Here is a 16,241-nt window from a genome sequence, read left to right as displayed (position 1 = left end):
AATAAAATCACAAATTAAGAGAGTATTCAAATAAATAGCAAACAATATCAACCCGCCCTTCTGTAGTGATACTACTTCATTAGTTTTCCTTTACCTGTTCACCTTTTTCTCCATAAAAGCCAAGACCTCTGTTGCCCTGCAAAAGCAATAGGTCAGGGTTTACAAAAAATACAGCTCTGTTTTCTAATGTAAAGTTTAAATTTAAACATTCTGAAAGGGCTTTTCAGATTTAGAATTCTGTTAGATGCCACTGAAGAAATGTAATCAAGTAATTGTCTAGTTTTAAATCACAGTAATTTTAGAGAACTGAAAAATATTTTCATAGGCCTAAACATTTAGATGACTTTAATTGAAATCTCATGATACCGATGTTAACAGACTTTGAGTCACTCACTGAGTAAGGACCAAACACTTCTTTTGCAAATTTTTTAGCAGACACTAAATAAAAATACTCAGGTGAGTCAGAAAAATTAACTCATATGTATTTTTTTCAGCTGAGATATAACTGAATATTGTACAGATGGCCAGGTTTCTCTGCTCATGGGAAGCCACTGTGACTACAGTAGCAAATAAAATCTGGCTCTAGAACTGGTTTAATTGTTTCGGAGCAGCTGATCCAGCATAAGATTAACTTTCTGTGGTATGCAGCCAACACAAAAAGTCTTGTGGTACACAGCCTTTGGAGTGGCCCGTGGTTCTTTATTTTACTGCCTTCAAGTCAGTCTTGGATAAACCTTAGCGACACAAAATCAACAGGAATGACTTAGAAACAAAGACTTACTTGTGGTCCTTGTGGTCCTGGGGGCCCCGGTGGTCCCTAGAGAAACACAACAGGGGGAGAAAGTTACTTGTTGCTTGGTAATCAATGCATGCAGCAGCTCAGTTACTCTGTGCTGGAAATAAAAGTCTGTATTTGGAAGGCAGTGTATTCCTTAGCACTTAGTGTACTAACATCACTACATAAACTGTATCACTGCTCTGAAAAATACCCTTCTAAGTCATACAATATTCTCTCCTAACAAAGTCTCCTAGCTTAGACATAATTAAATTCCATTTTTTATTTCAAGCAGTAAGAACTTATGCTTTTGGACCCTGACTTGTTAATGTTTTATGTTCATAGCTAGACTAGACACAACACACTAGACTGGTATTTTGATACAGAATTGGTGTGCAAAGGCTGCTGAACTACCATTAACATCTTAGATTACCGATTTAATGTTGTACAGAATGGTATCAAAGGGAGATTGTGAGAAATGAAACTGTAACAAAAAAAATGCTGCCACAGTTTTACAAAACAAGTAGTAGAAAAGCTATTAATTGAATTGACAACTTGCATTGCCTCAGTTAATTATGGTAGATAATGGGCTCCAAAGGGCTCTAAACTCTAAAAAAAAGTCAGTGGGAGAAGTGGGGTGAATAAGAAGCATGAATTTCCAGAGAAAAAGACGCTGAATAAGAGGAATAATAGAAGAGCTGCAGATGGAAATGTCCACCTGCGGAACCCCAAGGAAGTGCAACTTGGGTTAGGCAAAATCTATCCCAACTTGCAAGAGTAAATCATAATTTTCTGGCAAGAACTGTCCTTGCTATGTATCTCTGTCCTGCTCTGTATCTTCATGTGAATAAACAATAGTCTTGATCTGTTTTGATTAGTCAAGCAGTCTACGAGACATTGCCTGATCTACAGATAAGATGCACTGTGCAGGCATCCACCATTGGAGGCTCTGCAGTAACTTGGGGTAGCCACATTTACCTTCATCTGCGGTCTAAGATTCAAGGACAGTACAAACCTGGAAGCATTTCCTAAGTCCTTCCCAAAGGAAAATCACAGCTTTAGAGATTATGAAGATGTATCAGTTTTGTTAAGAGTGGGAGATAGTGGGGATGCATCTACAGTGGCAGTGTTCGAAAGAGATGTTGCCATGACTGCAACATCACGGGTTGCACCACAGTGTAGAGGGAGAATACAACTCATTGCAGGCTTTGTGAAGCTCAAAATTTAAAGATTCACTATAGACAGACAGTAACTAAAGGACTATGGAGATTTCACTTCAATAGGTCCAAAGGAGAAATATATGGTGCAGCTTACTCCAGATGATATTACAGACACTGCGGAAAATGAACTTTGGGAAGGCTTAGCATGCTATGAATTTAGTCCTAGAATTTTTGAGCACTGTTTTTTTTTGTTTGTTTGTTTCATGTTTTTTGATTTTTTGTTTTTTTTCCCCCAAAATCAGTGATATAGAGCAGATTTAAAATAAAATGTTGAAAAGCAAGTAGAAAAAAACCCAAACAAATGCTATGAGGTTTGTTACAGGAAAATAAAGGAAGCCTAAAAAAATCGAAGTATACTGAATTTGAACATCTGCTCTCACCCATAAAATCATTAACCATGGCAAATAAGAAATGTAGAAAATGATATATGGAAAGAACACAATCTCCTCAGACAAATATTCAGCAGCAGTTGTCAACTCCAATGCTGTAAGCATTGACTTTTGACAAAGATGTCTAAAAAAAAAAAATTAAAAATATTTTTTTTTTCTAAAAACTAACGAGAAAAGTTAACTAATGCTAATAAAATACTATTTACAAGCAGAAAGTGGTATATTTAGATTCTGATATCTTTGATAACTCACTGTGGAGGGTCACAGATACCTAAATGGGCTACATTCAATAATCTTTTCAAACAAGACACTCAAGGAAGTAAAAAAAATGCAATATAAATCAAGAACCTTGGGCAATACAAGGTGAAAGAAAGTACTGCAATTCTTTCTGCAATACTTATCTCTGTAGAATCAGTGTCTCGGTGCTTTTTCCAAGGTTTTGTATCCAACTACAGATACTCACTATTTTTAAACCTCTTTTTTCACTTCATTTGCTACTTTGCAATCTAATATAATGGATCTTGCTGACATGATTCTTCCATTAGGATAATTTCCTATAGAAAGTGTTTTAAACATACTTACAGGTCTTCCTGGCGTTCCTCTTGGACCAATAGGTCCTTGAATACCCAGTCTACCTGGAGCTCCCTTTAAATAGAAAAACAAACACACAAACATCAATTAATGTTGTTCTGATGACAGTTTATACTGACAATTTATTATAAGTTGCTACAATACTACTTACTGGAAAACCAGCCAATCCTGGATCCCCAGGCTCCCCCTAAAGAAAACAAAGAAGTAAGAAATGCATTAAACAAGACATACAAAATGAAATAAAATGCTTTCTCACTAAATTTTCTTATTACAAAAGGTATTTTAGACAATCATAACATATAATCTACACAAATCCTTACATACAGACACATTCAATGATATTTTGACATAATCTAACGTGTTTTATCATAGATTGATTTTATACTTTCTGCATACAGTACAGTTGCATACAATATGTTTGGAGAGTACCAGATTGACTAGGGAAGTTAGGGAACCAAACTGCAAGGCTAAGACGGACAACAGACCATGTTCAGTTCATTTTGAAAGACCTAACCAGTAGCATAATTGAGATACAACCTTAGATGAAAAGTACAAGATCATTTTTCATGAGTTGCATGGGACTTACCAAATCATTTTGATTCTCTTCTGAGTCACTGAAAAGCACTTGGAACATACTGTTTTCAGTGACCACATATTTTAACTGCAGTACATGTTGAAATGTTTTTGGAAATTGGATCCAAAAATGTTCTACTGCAAAGACATTCCAGCATCCATAAATAATGTGGTCTTCAGTCCAGACACTTTCAATCATTTTGAATAGCATCTTAACTTTTTTTTATATCTAGTTTACTTGAGTTTAGTTAACGGAATAATTTGTGGAACCATTTCCTTTCTGAAATGGTACAGGTGCAAGTATCTATCTTTGACTGCAAAATACTTGAGTAGTTCTGTAATCATTACTAAGTGCTAACAAGTGAACAGAACTTAAGAAGTTTCTGAAAGGAGAAGATTCCATTAAAAAAAACATAAGCTGCTACAAGTATGTCAACAGAAAGATATATTTTGGCACTCATCACCGGCACAAAATATATACAAATGAACTCAGCAGATCCATTAAGTGCACAGAATAGATCAGGTGCATGTTTTGTATTTAAATTCTTCACAATTTATACTCTAACTGTTAATGTAAGCACTTACTATTATCAGATATTTTCAAATTATACTAAACTATACATGTGAAAAAAGATACAAATAATTTAATCAATTTAAATTTAATAATTTAAAAACAAGTTTTATGGATTAGGGAATGTAAAAGCATCCATAAGAATACTTGGAGTTTCCTATATAACTATACAACACATGGAAGCATATTTTATCACAGGTCAACCAAACTCCTTCATGGAAGTTATAAAGAAAGGGTGATAACATCAAATCGAATCATTTAGTGGACAAAACATGAACACAGGAATGACTCTGCCACAAATGATATAAAGGTAGCCATTGAATAAAGAAGATAATTCTTGAACCACAATACTTGAACTTTTATTAAAAGCACAATCTTACAAAAAATTTTTAATTGACAGGTTATTGTGTTTGCTCAACTGTATTTGCAGTCCACCCAGAAGGACTAGAAGTCCTTGCCATGAGTGGACATTACTTCCATGAATATCAGATAGGCTTTGCTGTAATCAGAGAGCAGAAGCTGCCTGGAAAAATCTACACAGAATCTAAGTGGGTCTCTGGGAACATTTCATCCAGAATGTGAGAAAAACTCGCTTTCCACCCGTTTGTAGCACCTTGCTGAGCACAGATTGTTAATTCATCAGTTCACAGGGGCTGCGCACATACCCGATATTGGCTGGCGATGTCTGGCGGTAGCACATAGGGCTCCCCCTTCTGGCCTTTTGGTCCTTGAACTCCCTGGTTGTGAGCGAAAAAGGAGTAAAATCTCATATTGTCTGTGAACACATCATCAGTTAAGAGTAATAAAAAAATATTTGTAGGGCTTTTCATGAGTACGTACTGCGTTACTGTTTAAAGGTAGAGACCATGTTTAACTCTGGAAGTTTCTGATTTATAAAAAGTATGAGCTCTCATGGTATATAAGAAAATGGATTTAAGATACAGGGACAAGAACTCCCTGTTACTGTGATATTACAGGAGCACATCACATCAAGAGCAGCAGTTCATCAGGGCTGACATATGGGCTAGTAAATCCAGGAGCTCCAGTGCTCACCTCAGCATGATGCTACCAACTGCTCCACAGAAAGCTGGGATGTTGGATATGAGATAGGGAAGAAAAGAGTTACTTTCATCAGGAACTGTACAGGTTTTCCTGAAGTAATCTCCCTGCAGGACCTGCGTGACAGGTATAGCTCTGAGCAGACCTGTCAGCCCTAAGCATTATGGGGCATGTCTGTGGTAGGTCCACAAGGATGCTCGATGCTCTGCTAGGCCAAAAGGGATCTCCTGTTCCATCTGTTTCCAACACACACTTGTGTGAAATTCATTTCAGTAATGATCTTTGCTTCAGGTATTTATTTACTGTCAGCTACTTACAATGGTACCAGGGAAACCAGAGTGTCCTGGTGTTCCTGGGTCACCTGGGTCACCTACTGTCCCATTACAGCCATCATGACCTGGCTTCCCCCTTGATCCTGGCTGCCCTGGATGACCCTGTTGAGGAAAAAAAAAAGTGTTTATCTATCCATCTGTTTCTAGTTTTCCTTTTCCTGTAGTCACACAGTATTTAGACGTTCTCACATTAAGCCCAAGGCTTGGATCCATGGGAAACTGATTTTCAAAGAAAGAAACAGACAGTGCCTTTTTTTAATATAGCTACAGCTTGAACCATATGCCCCAGACAGCATGAGTAGTGAAGGACCTTTCAGAAAGGGTAAGAAAGCTATGTTCAATACAGTCTCTGTTAAACAGAGAACTAAGCCAGATGAAACTTCTGTGCAGGGAGTCACCAAGAAATGGGTTTGTTCAGAATTTCAGTGCTTCACACTGGAGGAGTGGGAAGAAAGGTTCATTACTGGCTTTGAATAGCTTCCAAGCTAGGAAAAAATCAGTGATGCCTTTAGAACTTGGTTGAGTGCCATGATGAAGCTGTAAGTACAGAGATGGGAAGAAACCAGACACTCAAACCAGGGGTGCTGAGGACAATAGAAGCTCCACACTGAACCTCTGAGATACAGGAAAGCAGGGAAAAGTTACTCCTGCCTTATAATGGGTTTCCACTGCACTACTGATGTTGCAGTTGCTACTGGTTTGCATTGGGATTGATGGGAAGAAATTCTGCCCTTGATCATCTTTCTTCCAGGGGGCTTAGTCAGGAAAAACAGAAAGTAACATAAACAGAATACATCTATTTCTTCTTTGCTACCTAAAGCAGGTTTTATCTTTGCTTCCGCTCCCTTGCTTAGAAGAAAAAGAAATCTGTCCATGCCCTTTCATAGCTCCATCAAGTACCTGCATTCCTCACTACAGAACAGAGTCAGGCTTCTCAGTATCCTTCCTTGGTCTCTAGCCCCATATCCTAGTATTCTGTTGTTACAATTCATGTATGTGCCTATCTGCCTTCTGATGGTCAGTGTTATGTCTTGGCCTAGAAAAACTGGTTGGTGAACTAACCAAATGGGAAGGGTAAGGGGCTTGAGGGCAGCACACAATAAGCATGCAGATTCAAATTATATCTGAAGGTATTTATTCCTGACAATGCAATTGCAGAGGTTGTGGAAGCAGGACTAAGAAAGAAAACTTTCTCAGGTAGCAGAAGTTGTTCAGACATAGTGACACAGAGCTTTGCAGGAGAATGATATGTTTGCAGGAAGACAGAGCACTGAAAAACAACTCAGTATGATGTGATAAGGTAAATGAAATTATAGGCTACAGAATTTTGCATAGGAATGGGAAAGAAGGTCTTGTGATTTTCTTCTAAGGGTGATAAGGAGAGAGAGGAGAGAGGAGAAAGCCCTGAAACTCAATATAGAGTTTTTCAGGAAACAAAAAAGGGGTGAAAGCTGAGTGGATGTGGATGTGTGGGTTGCAGAGCAAGGCCCTGGTGTCAGGGAGCACAACAAAGGAAACCCAAGCCTGGGAACTCTGTCCAGGGATTCCAATGACTCAGATTTCTTTGTTATTTTATGACACAAGATGTAAAGAAGTGTAAGCTGGGAAAATACTGTGCCGTGAACTTTACCCAGTTTTCCTCTTTGAATGTTTCAGATTCATGGACCAGGACAGTTTGTTCAAAGTTAGACACTGAACAGTTTTTTTAAGATCATCTCATGCACACTGTATGAGATACAAACCACATAACAATAGTTACAATTATTGGTCCTTCTACATGCTTTACAGCTTTGAAATAATTAAGGCATGACCCAGGGGTGTCCCTCGCTCACAAGCCTAAGAGATGTGAAGTACTTATCTCACATGTTATTCCCATAAAAGAACATACTTTTCTGGGTAATCTCTAGGGACACAGGGAATTTCCTTCCTTTTTTTGTCGTTTTTTTTTTTTTATAAGGGGATTTCTCCATAAGACAAAGCAAACGGACCTTGATTATCAGAGGGAATGAGCAGGAGCACATATTTCATCCTGTTGTTGAGCATCTGCATTTTCACTTACTTCAGCAAATGCCCTTAGCTTAACACTGTGTATGTGGCTGATACAGAATTCAGACCAGACACATTAAGGTACAAAGGCATTAACACAGTCTGCCATACTTGCCGTTGGTGGTTTCTTAAACATGAGGTAACCAGCTACTTACAGGAATGCCATCTGCCCCTGGGAAGCCAGTGACTCCTCTTAGCCCCTAGAATGAAACAGCACAATTAAAATGATGTTCCATCCAGTACTTTGCTCATCAGCTAGAACATGTGATGTTCAAAAGTTACCATTTCTCCTTTGGGTCCACTTATTCCTGGATGTCCTCTTTCACCTTTGTGACCTTTAGGACCTTGCAGTCCTGGGATCCCCATCAATCCTGGTGGTCCAGGGAGCCCCTGTGATCCAAGGTTTCCTGGCTGGCCCTGATAAAAATAATAAAAAAGCATTTATTTAGGAACAGTTGAGATGCACGAAGCTCGGCTGCAGCTCAGCTTCCACTGCTTTTGCAGTGGAGTCAACCTCTTCAGAAGCAATGAAACACAGAACCTCTTTTTATTCCAGTAGACCAGACACTTTGGTGAAGGTAGACACCACACAAAGAAACTCCAACAAAGTGACCACATTGTTCGTGACAAATCCAATACACGGCAATGAACGATCAAATCAATATTCGCTACTTGAACATTCACTGCTACTCTATGAAAAAAGTGTTTTTTCTGGAATAAGGAGAATGACTTCTCAAGAGTGATTCTCACTGATATGTGACATAATCAGTTACATTCCAAGCAGTTAAAATATGCTTAACTGCGAAATCTGCTTATTGGGTCATTTCTTACAAATGGAGACTGATATTTAATGGCATGAATTTCTGCCTGTTTGGGACAATACTTCTGTTTAACACTGGAGCCTGAAAGTGATTTGACACATATGCCATTAGGGCACCCACAAAGGTTGAGGGCTCCCTATGATTAAAAGCTCCCTTCCATTATTGATTTGGTAGAACAGCCTTAATGACACTCTTAAGGCCACTTCAAACATTGTTTGAAAATGATCATCTGTTGACTGCCAGCATCACAAGGCTCATCACAGGGAGAAAAAATCATTTTGAAATGACACAATGGTGGTTTAAGTACTGAGGCTGTGACAGTACGGCTGAGATCTGTGAACCAATGTATTTGAAAATTGTTCCAAATGTAGGATCATCAAATGCACATATGTTTTTTATGCTCTGGGGTACCCATAGCACTAATGACTCTAACAGTAAATAGCCACAGTCTTTTCTGAAGAGAGATACTTAAATAGCACAAAGCACCACTTACCAAAACACTCTAATTAAACAGATTCTAATGAAAGTATTTTAAAAATGCAATTGAATTTTCACAGACATTCTGCAACAGCACCAGTACCTCACAAAGCAGCAGGACATGAACAAGCAGATATGTATTTACACAAAGGAACTGATACAAAAGTAACATTTTGGGATAAAATATATAGCACAATTGCATAAAGATAGTGAAAATCTATCCTATCCCACCTTCCTGGCATAACTTTTTTTTTTTTTCCACTCACATCTATGCCTGGAAAGAAAGACCTAAAAGATGTCCCTATCAAAGGACACTTTGGATGTTCTATGTTCAATTCCATTAAACGTAATTGAGATGGGAGGAATAAAAGAGGGCAGTGTGTAGACTCAAAGAAAGGAACCTGAAGATATCCATTTTACTTGTTTCAGAAAGCAGTAGTCAAGCCAATGAATGTTGTTTTCTGATTTTATGCAAACTTTTATGCTCCTAATAACGGATAGCCCCAGTTGAGACACAATTTAAACATTTCATTTTCAACAATCTATATATAATTATATTTTATATATGCTGTAGTTGTCTTATCAGAAAGTCCAAAATAAATACCATGAACATAGTGTACTTCTAGTTAAAACAAACAAACAAACAAACAACAACGAAAACAATCTATTTTCCACACCTGTTTTGTGAAAAAATACTCTAACAACAGTTTGTGTAGGTTTTTACATTTTAAGACCCACTGTATTACATCAAACAAGTCCATCCTAAGGAGATGAGATAACCAAATTCTGTACAAAACTCAGTGAATTCTTTTTTCTTGTAAAAAGTCTAGGAACGAGCCAGTATAAGGAATGAAATACATGTAGTTTCTCAGGGACAAGCCACCAGTATGGATCTCTGACAGTGTGGATCCTTCGCTATACTGTTGCGATTAATTTGGCAGAACTGATTGTTTAGGAGCATTGCCAAAGGACAACAGGGATTTAAGTGTTTGAGCTGTCAGCATGAAAGATAATCTCTCCTGTGCTTTTAACAAAGCACAACTTAATACAAGTTCCCCACTCTTAAAGTAAGCCTGCTCATGGGGATTACTGATGTTTAGCGGGCCAATGTCTTTCCATTTATCAGTTTAATAAATAGAGAAGAAATAAAGACACATATAAAATATGCTAATCCTGTTGACAGGAGACATACACATCTGAGTAAGCAGCAGCTCATTTCCTTATGCCAGTCACAGCTGGCAACTGCAGATGCACCTTTCTCTACTTCAGCAGTTTTCAGTCTTTTAAAATCAGTTAATCTCTAGAAGTTATCCCATGGAGGTGCAGACGCATGCCTAGAACAGCTATACTTTTCTTTGCTACTTGCCTGAGATAGAAAGCTGTTGATTAGAACCACTGGAATGCTTCTAAGCTACAAGATCAGGAAAAAGAAACCTTTTCTGATGCCACTTCTTCTTATCTACCTTTAAATATAACAGGCTTGAGAGAGTACAAATGAGCATACACCATGGAAATGCCTTTTTAAGGGAAATAATGGGTATTTAATTCATTTTAAAAAATGCAGATTTTTAAAGTACAGTATATCTGTTCTTATGCAAATATCTAGTTAAAATATTCCATCATGCCTATAAAGATGTAAGGCCTAAATAACTTAAGATAATTTGTCCTTCCCTTACACCAGATATGGAAAGGAACACTTAATAAAGATGAAAACATATCCTGCATATTTGCAAAGAACAGATAAAAATTATTCAAATCAATTTTAGATATCTGAGTTCAACTTAATTTTGAGAAGTTCTGAAAATAAACAATTTTCTTCCACAAAGAGAAATCATGGATTCTGCATACTGAAAAGGTAGAGTTATGTGGGAAACAACTGCCTCTCTAAACTGTGCCAAATATCATTTCTACTTGCATCCCCATTTTCCTATCTAGTATGAAGAAATAAGTAAACAAGGAATGGGAAACCAGGAGAGCTGGGCAATTCCAGCACCTCTTCCCCATGCCTTCCTTAGTTATAGTTGAGGAACTGGGGTTGATGTAGATGGATAATCTAACATTATTTGCAATAAAGATATATGATAATTGGTCATTCTGGAACTATCATGAGGCTAGAGTAGGAGCTGAAGAATTAGCTAATACCATGACAGTTGGTGGTGTTCTTCAGTCAGTTAGCATCCTGGCTTGTTAACTGAATTAGCTTTATTAACCTTAGCTAACTCAGACATGTCAGCTTTTCCTCTGCTCTCTTTATGTTAAATCTTTTGTTGAACAAGTATGTCCCTTTTTCATTAGCAAATGACCTTAGAACATGCACTCTTTTGCAAAGGTCATTGAGGAGATTTAAGCAAAGACAATAGATTTGAAAGGTTTAGTCAAATAAAGCATGACTCAATTATTAGAGTCTGGACTTCCCCTGTGTGAAACATGCCATGCATGTTACTGCTCTGGTTGTGCTCCTGGAAGTTCAGAAATCCTACAAATTCTGCAAGGCCATGAAATGATGTTTGGAAGAAATTTCCAGGTTAAAAAAAAAAGAAAAAGGCAAGCATAGGGGAAAATGATGTCCCTGGCTGTCGTATTTTAGATAACTTCCTCTGGTGCTCTCTTTTCTTACATGATAAAGCAATGCAGAGACGTGTTCTGGCCCAAATGGCTCTTCAGCAGAAGTCTTTGCATATTGCTGGGGGAACTGAACTCTTCCAGCATCCAGAGCATGGTATCATTGCCACTTACTGCCATAGGACTAACAAGCTAGGGCTGTGAGGCTTATGGTATTCTGTGGGAAAGAATATCAGAGGGAGCATACAAAAAGAAAGGGAAAAAATGGATGGATGGAATACCTTATAGATCAACAAAGACTCTTACATTCCTCTTTGTTCTTGTTATAAAATTTCCTGTAACATTCAGATGAATTTACAAAGCTGCCAGTATCAGGACATACTCCCAAACAGGCAGTCCCTGCCTTGCTCCTCCTGAGACTCCAGCTGACTGGAAGAGGTCTCATACAATCCCTGTGGCCAGCACAGTCATGTGCAAAAGCTATTTACAGGGAGGAGCAAAGGTCAGAAATTTAGGAAGCCTGGAGGAAATCTTCCCAGAAAGTATTTGCAGTGTTGTATATACATCGTCCCCTGTCCACTGACGCGCATGAAAGAAAATGCTATCAGGGTTGTCATTGAATTTAACAACTGTATTTTGCAATTCAGTCCCAGTGGGCTTAAGAAGATCCTGAACAGACTTTTAGATCTGTACTGAATGTTCACGTATTGCAGCTTGAACTTTAATTTCCAGTTCTTTTAAGAACCAGCCAAAAGAAAGAGATGTCATGTTGCAATACTTTCTTCCTTCCAATTTAATGCTAAATTTACATGCATAAAGGAAAGTGTGCTAATTTTGAGAGCAATCAATTTTTTGGGGTGCTATAGAAATAAAGGCACAATGAATGACAGATCCTGTTCCAAAGATTTTAAAGCACAAGATTAATCTTCATGAATTGCTGAGAAACTCACTTACCAGTGTTTAGATATAAAGAAAGAAGAAAAGTAGTTCTCTGCTGTAATGAAGAAATGGACAAAACCAGAATTACTGTGGAGCTTCATGGTCATTGAGCCCAAATCACTATATTATGGACTTTTATTTTGTAACTGCTTCTGGTACATGGAATGTGATGATTCAGTATTCCCCAAACGAAAATGACCCTTGAAGGACATAATTTATTTAACAGTGGACAAGAAGAAAGGAGGTTAATTCCCTGACATTTTAGAAAGGTCATTTGTGAAAGGACAAGTTCACTTCCTGCAGGAAGGGGGATCTGACTGTGATGGACAAGAGGGAGCTGGGGCTTTCGTGAGAGGGTTCAGTCTGGCACAGTGACCATAGGGGATGGATGCGTAAAGGAAATGACAGCACGAACCTAGATGCAGCTCCACTAGCCAGAGACTGAAACAAGCAGAACAAAGCAACTCACCAGGGAATAAAATCAGTTTTAGGAAAAATGGGCAAATTTTCAGCTGATTAAATGTGTGATTCTCAGAAAAGTCACACAGGAAAGAAATAGTAAAGTTTTTTTGTTTGTTTGTTTGTTTGTTTTGCTAGCAAAATGAAGAGAATGGGGTACAAATTTAGGGATTTTGCAGTTCACTTAGACAGCTTTCATAGAAGTAGGCACATTAAAGCAATCTTCGAGTCTAACTGAAAATGGATGGCCTTGGTGCTCACCTCAGCTCAAAGGAATAAGCTCATAAATGCAGTTGTGGTATAGAGAACGAGATGGGCATAGCATGTGGTATATCTCCTCAAGTGTGAATCCAGGAATTTCTGGATTGAACACATCAGAGTGTTGTGCCAGAAATACTTTAGCTATGGGGCTGCACAGCTTTAGGCTGAGAGGAAGAGATACTGCATGGAATATCCTGCTCTAATAAAATATTGTTTCTTTTAGCCACATTTTTCAGTGATTACTGGAATAAACTGATCTTAAAACACTTTTCTTTCAAAGCTTCCTTGTGTAAGTTGGTTAGCGCACACATTATAGCAACCATTTGATTTCTAACTCTACAAGGCTGTGACAGTGTCCCCTTCCTGCAGCGGGCAGCAGGCCAGGCCTGCAGGTAGGGGAAAAGGCAGCAGAAGAGGCAGGTTTCCTGACAGTGCAGCATGGCTTCCCAAAGGGCCTATGTTCCCCTTTTATTTCATGTAACAGAAGGGCCCAGTCCTCTAAGAGGCACAAGAAAACTTGCCTGAGTATTGACAGATCTTTCTCACGTGTCTCAGACTGCACGGCTTCCTGTGATAAAACATGGAGTAACAGCGACAGAGTCAGCGGGCTTTGGAAACAGGGCCACAGCTAATGGTTATTTCTAGTTTTAATTTATCTTCTCCTACTTTACAGAAGGGTATTTTGCTGAGTTTCACATTCCAGCTCATTTTCTCAGAAAAAGCTTTTCTTCTCATTTGTTAAAAAGCCATTTTATTTATATCAAAAAGTAAACAAAAATTAGAAAGTTCACTTTAAGTTAAAAATAACTAAAAAATGAAGATAGTTTGGCATGGTAAAATTTGCTGTTCTTTCAGCTGCATTGTCTGGACCTGTGACATTTTCTCTCAGGACAGCAGTGACCGAATGACATTAATGTTAATTCCAAAGTAGTGATTCAGCTTGCAGGAGGTTCTTGTTTTTTTGGCTTTTTTTTTTTTTTGTTAAGTAAGGGATAAACATCTTCTTTAAAAAAAGAACTATGAAAGGATTCTCTTTACCAGAACCACAGTTTTTTTTTTTAGTCAGTAAATGAAATAATTTTGTACTGTTTTCTGTTCCCACACTTTGATGAATTTGTGATCTTCCAGAAAGTTGCTATGTCACCCAAAATGATAAAACAAGCATAAAAGAAAACATGCATTGGAATGTCGGTCAAACACTCAAAAAGAACCAGTTAGAAGTTTCTTCATGTCACAAAACACATACAAGCACATGTCAGAAATGCTTTCTGTGCTTTGCAGAGCTGCTGTAGAAAGAACGATACTGGAATCATGCTTTGCAAACATCAGTAAGGGCAAATCTAGACAAAACTTCTCTTGGGTTTCCATGCCAAGTCTTCAAAAGGTCACTGTGTGGAGGAAAGGAGAAGAGGAAGAAGGAGAAGATAAGAGCAGGAAGCAGTAGGCAAGAAGGAAAGGGCTTTTCGGTCTGTAGAGTCAGTGAGGGGATAGCTCTGAAGACCAGAGCGGCATCTCTGCTGAAGTGTGGATGCACAAAAATACTGAATCTTGGGTTTAGATCTGCAATGCGCCAGATACCTGGAGAGCCTGCCTGCTTTCATCTTCTTACTGTGTGGTACATAGGAATTCTCTATCACCATAGCGTCACTGAGGAGTCAGCTGTAGTAGGGTTGGCATGTATGTCAATGCTAGCTATAAATTCACATCCTAATTTCCTGGTAATTTACTGCCTTGGTAATACAGAATTAGAATAGAGATATATTAGCAAATATACTGTCTGGTGATATGAATTATGTAGTAGAATTTGGAAGGCCTTGAAAAAGATATGGTTTTTTTTATTGTTGTTGGTGTTCTTGTTTGTTTTTGGTAAAAGGATTGTATTTAATGAACACATGTAGATATTTATCTATCTACATTCAGTGTAGTCATCCAAACGTCCCTTCAGATGAGGGTGACAACTTTTGGCATGATACAGCCTAATGCAGATGTTCAAACTAGGTCAAATGAATACACATTCAATGTACCAGTTTTTCTTAACTGTCTATAAGAACTTAGGTCCCTAGCGCAAATGTTGACCTCCATATTGTTGCTTTCTAAAAAGGTAACATCCTAAAAGATCAAGCTCCAGAACCGTACATTTGACAGTTAGAATAAGGAAATAAACTTGAGCATGATGATCATGCTGCTTGAAAAAAAGAGCTGGATGTAAATACAATAAATTTACTGAACTTGGCAGGCAGTGATGCAAATTAGTGGGATTTTCTTGGAAATCAGAAATGATTCAGTGTAAAAAAGTGATCAGATGACGATAATGACATGTACTCAAGAGCATATTAATTTATTCCAGTTATTTCATCTGGCCCCTACCTTGCTTGCTTCCTTTCTGGTTACACAGATACACGTTTCTTTTAGGCTAGTAGAAGTTACTGAAACGTCGCCACCTCTGCACAGCTTCTCAGCTCAGTTTCTATCATCTTTTTTTAAAGGCAGAACAAAATTTCTAACTACATTTAACACTAACTATGACTTTGCCAAAGTTTTTGTATGGGAGATCATGGGGATCATGGGGAAATCAGAAAAGTGAGCAGAACTGGAGCTGGCCTCACTCTGAGTCAGGTACTTTGGACTAGGACAAGACTGGAAGTGTGATGAATGTCATTTTATGTTGGTAAAATGGAGAGCATCAGTCTAACACAGCTATAAAACCAGAAAAAAATATACTTCTACTGGCTTGTAAATATTAGTTCCAACTAAAAGCAGTATTCAAAGAAGAGTTAACTAAAATAACTTAGAGATGCTACTTTGAATCAAACATATGTAGTGAAGTTGAGATCATGAACTAGTGATGTTTTACAGAGCACTAAAATGACATTGATTTATTCTTGCAAACATTCATTAGCATTTAATTAATTGAAGGAGACAAGATTTTAGTCAACAAAAGAAGTCACCAGAGAGGAAAACCACCTTGCCAAATTTGCTCTTCCAAACAGACAAATATTAAGATGAAGGGTGTGGAGCAGGAGGAACTCCCGGTTACGTCGTGACAGCTGCTGTATCATTCTTACACAAAAGGGCAGAATTTGGTTATGGTGCCTATCAAATGTTTGACTGAATATTTTGAGGCACAGCAAATGCCTGACATTTTTAGCACAATGAGTATGTTTTC

The 16,241-nt window shown here is 38.0% G+C and overlaps 1 protein-coding gene across 2 annotated transcripts in view; it reads right to left on the bottom strand.

Annotated features, from left to right (window-relative positions):
* COL4A2 (collagen type IV alpha 2 chain) overlaps window positions 1-16,241 on the bottom strand; it is a 142,897-nt gene that overhangs the window by 45,210 nt on the left and 81,446 nt on the right. For both annotated transcript variants that reach the window (XM_085215485.1, XM_085215491.1), the window contains exons 5-12: window positions 7,839-7,973; window positions 7,712-7,756; window positions 5,496-5,612; window positions 4,785-4,856; window positions 3,127-3,162; window positions 2,967-3,029; window positions 782-817; window positions 95-136 (exon numbers count right to left, since the gene is read on the bottom strand). In XM_085215485.1, coding sequence (XP_085071611.1) covers window positions 95-136; window positions 782-817; window positions 2,967-3,029; window positions 3,127-3,162; window positions 4,785-4,856; window positions 5,496-5,612; window positions 7,712-7,756; window positions 7,839-7,973 — 546 coding nt within the window. The remainder of the gene's footprint in view (window positions 1-94; window positions 137-781; window positions 818-2,966; window positions 3,030-3,126; window positions 3,163-4,784; window positions 4,857-5,495; window positions 5,613-7,711; window positions 7,757-7,838; window positions 7,974-16,241) is intronic.

The sequence above is a fragment of the Meleagris gallopavo genome, chromosome 1, assembly GCF_905368555.1.
Source record: "Meleagris gallopavo chromosome 1, MGAL_WU_HG_1.1, whole genome shotgun sequence".
NCBI classification, from domain to species: domain Eukaryota; kingdom Metazoa; phylum Chordata; class Aves; order Galliformes; family Phasianidae; genus Meleagris; species Meleagris gallopavo.
Note: the sequence above shows the minus strand (reverse complement) of the source record. Positions and strands in the feature narration are given on the sequence as shown.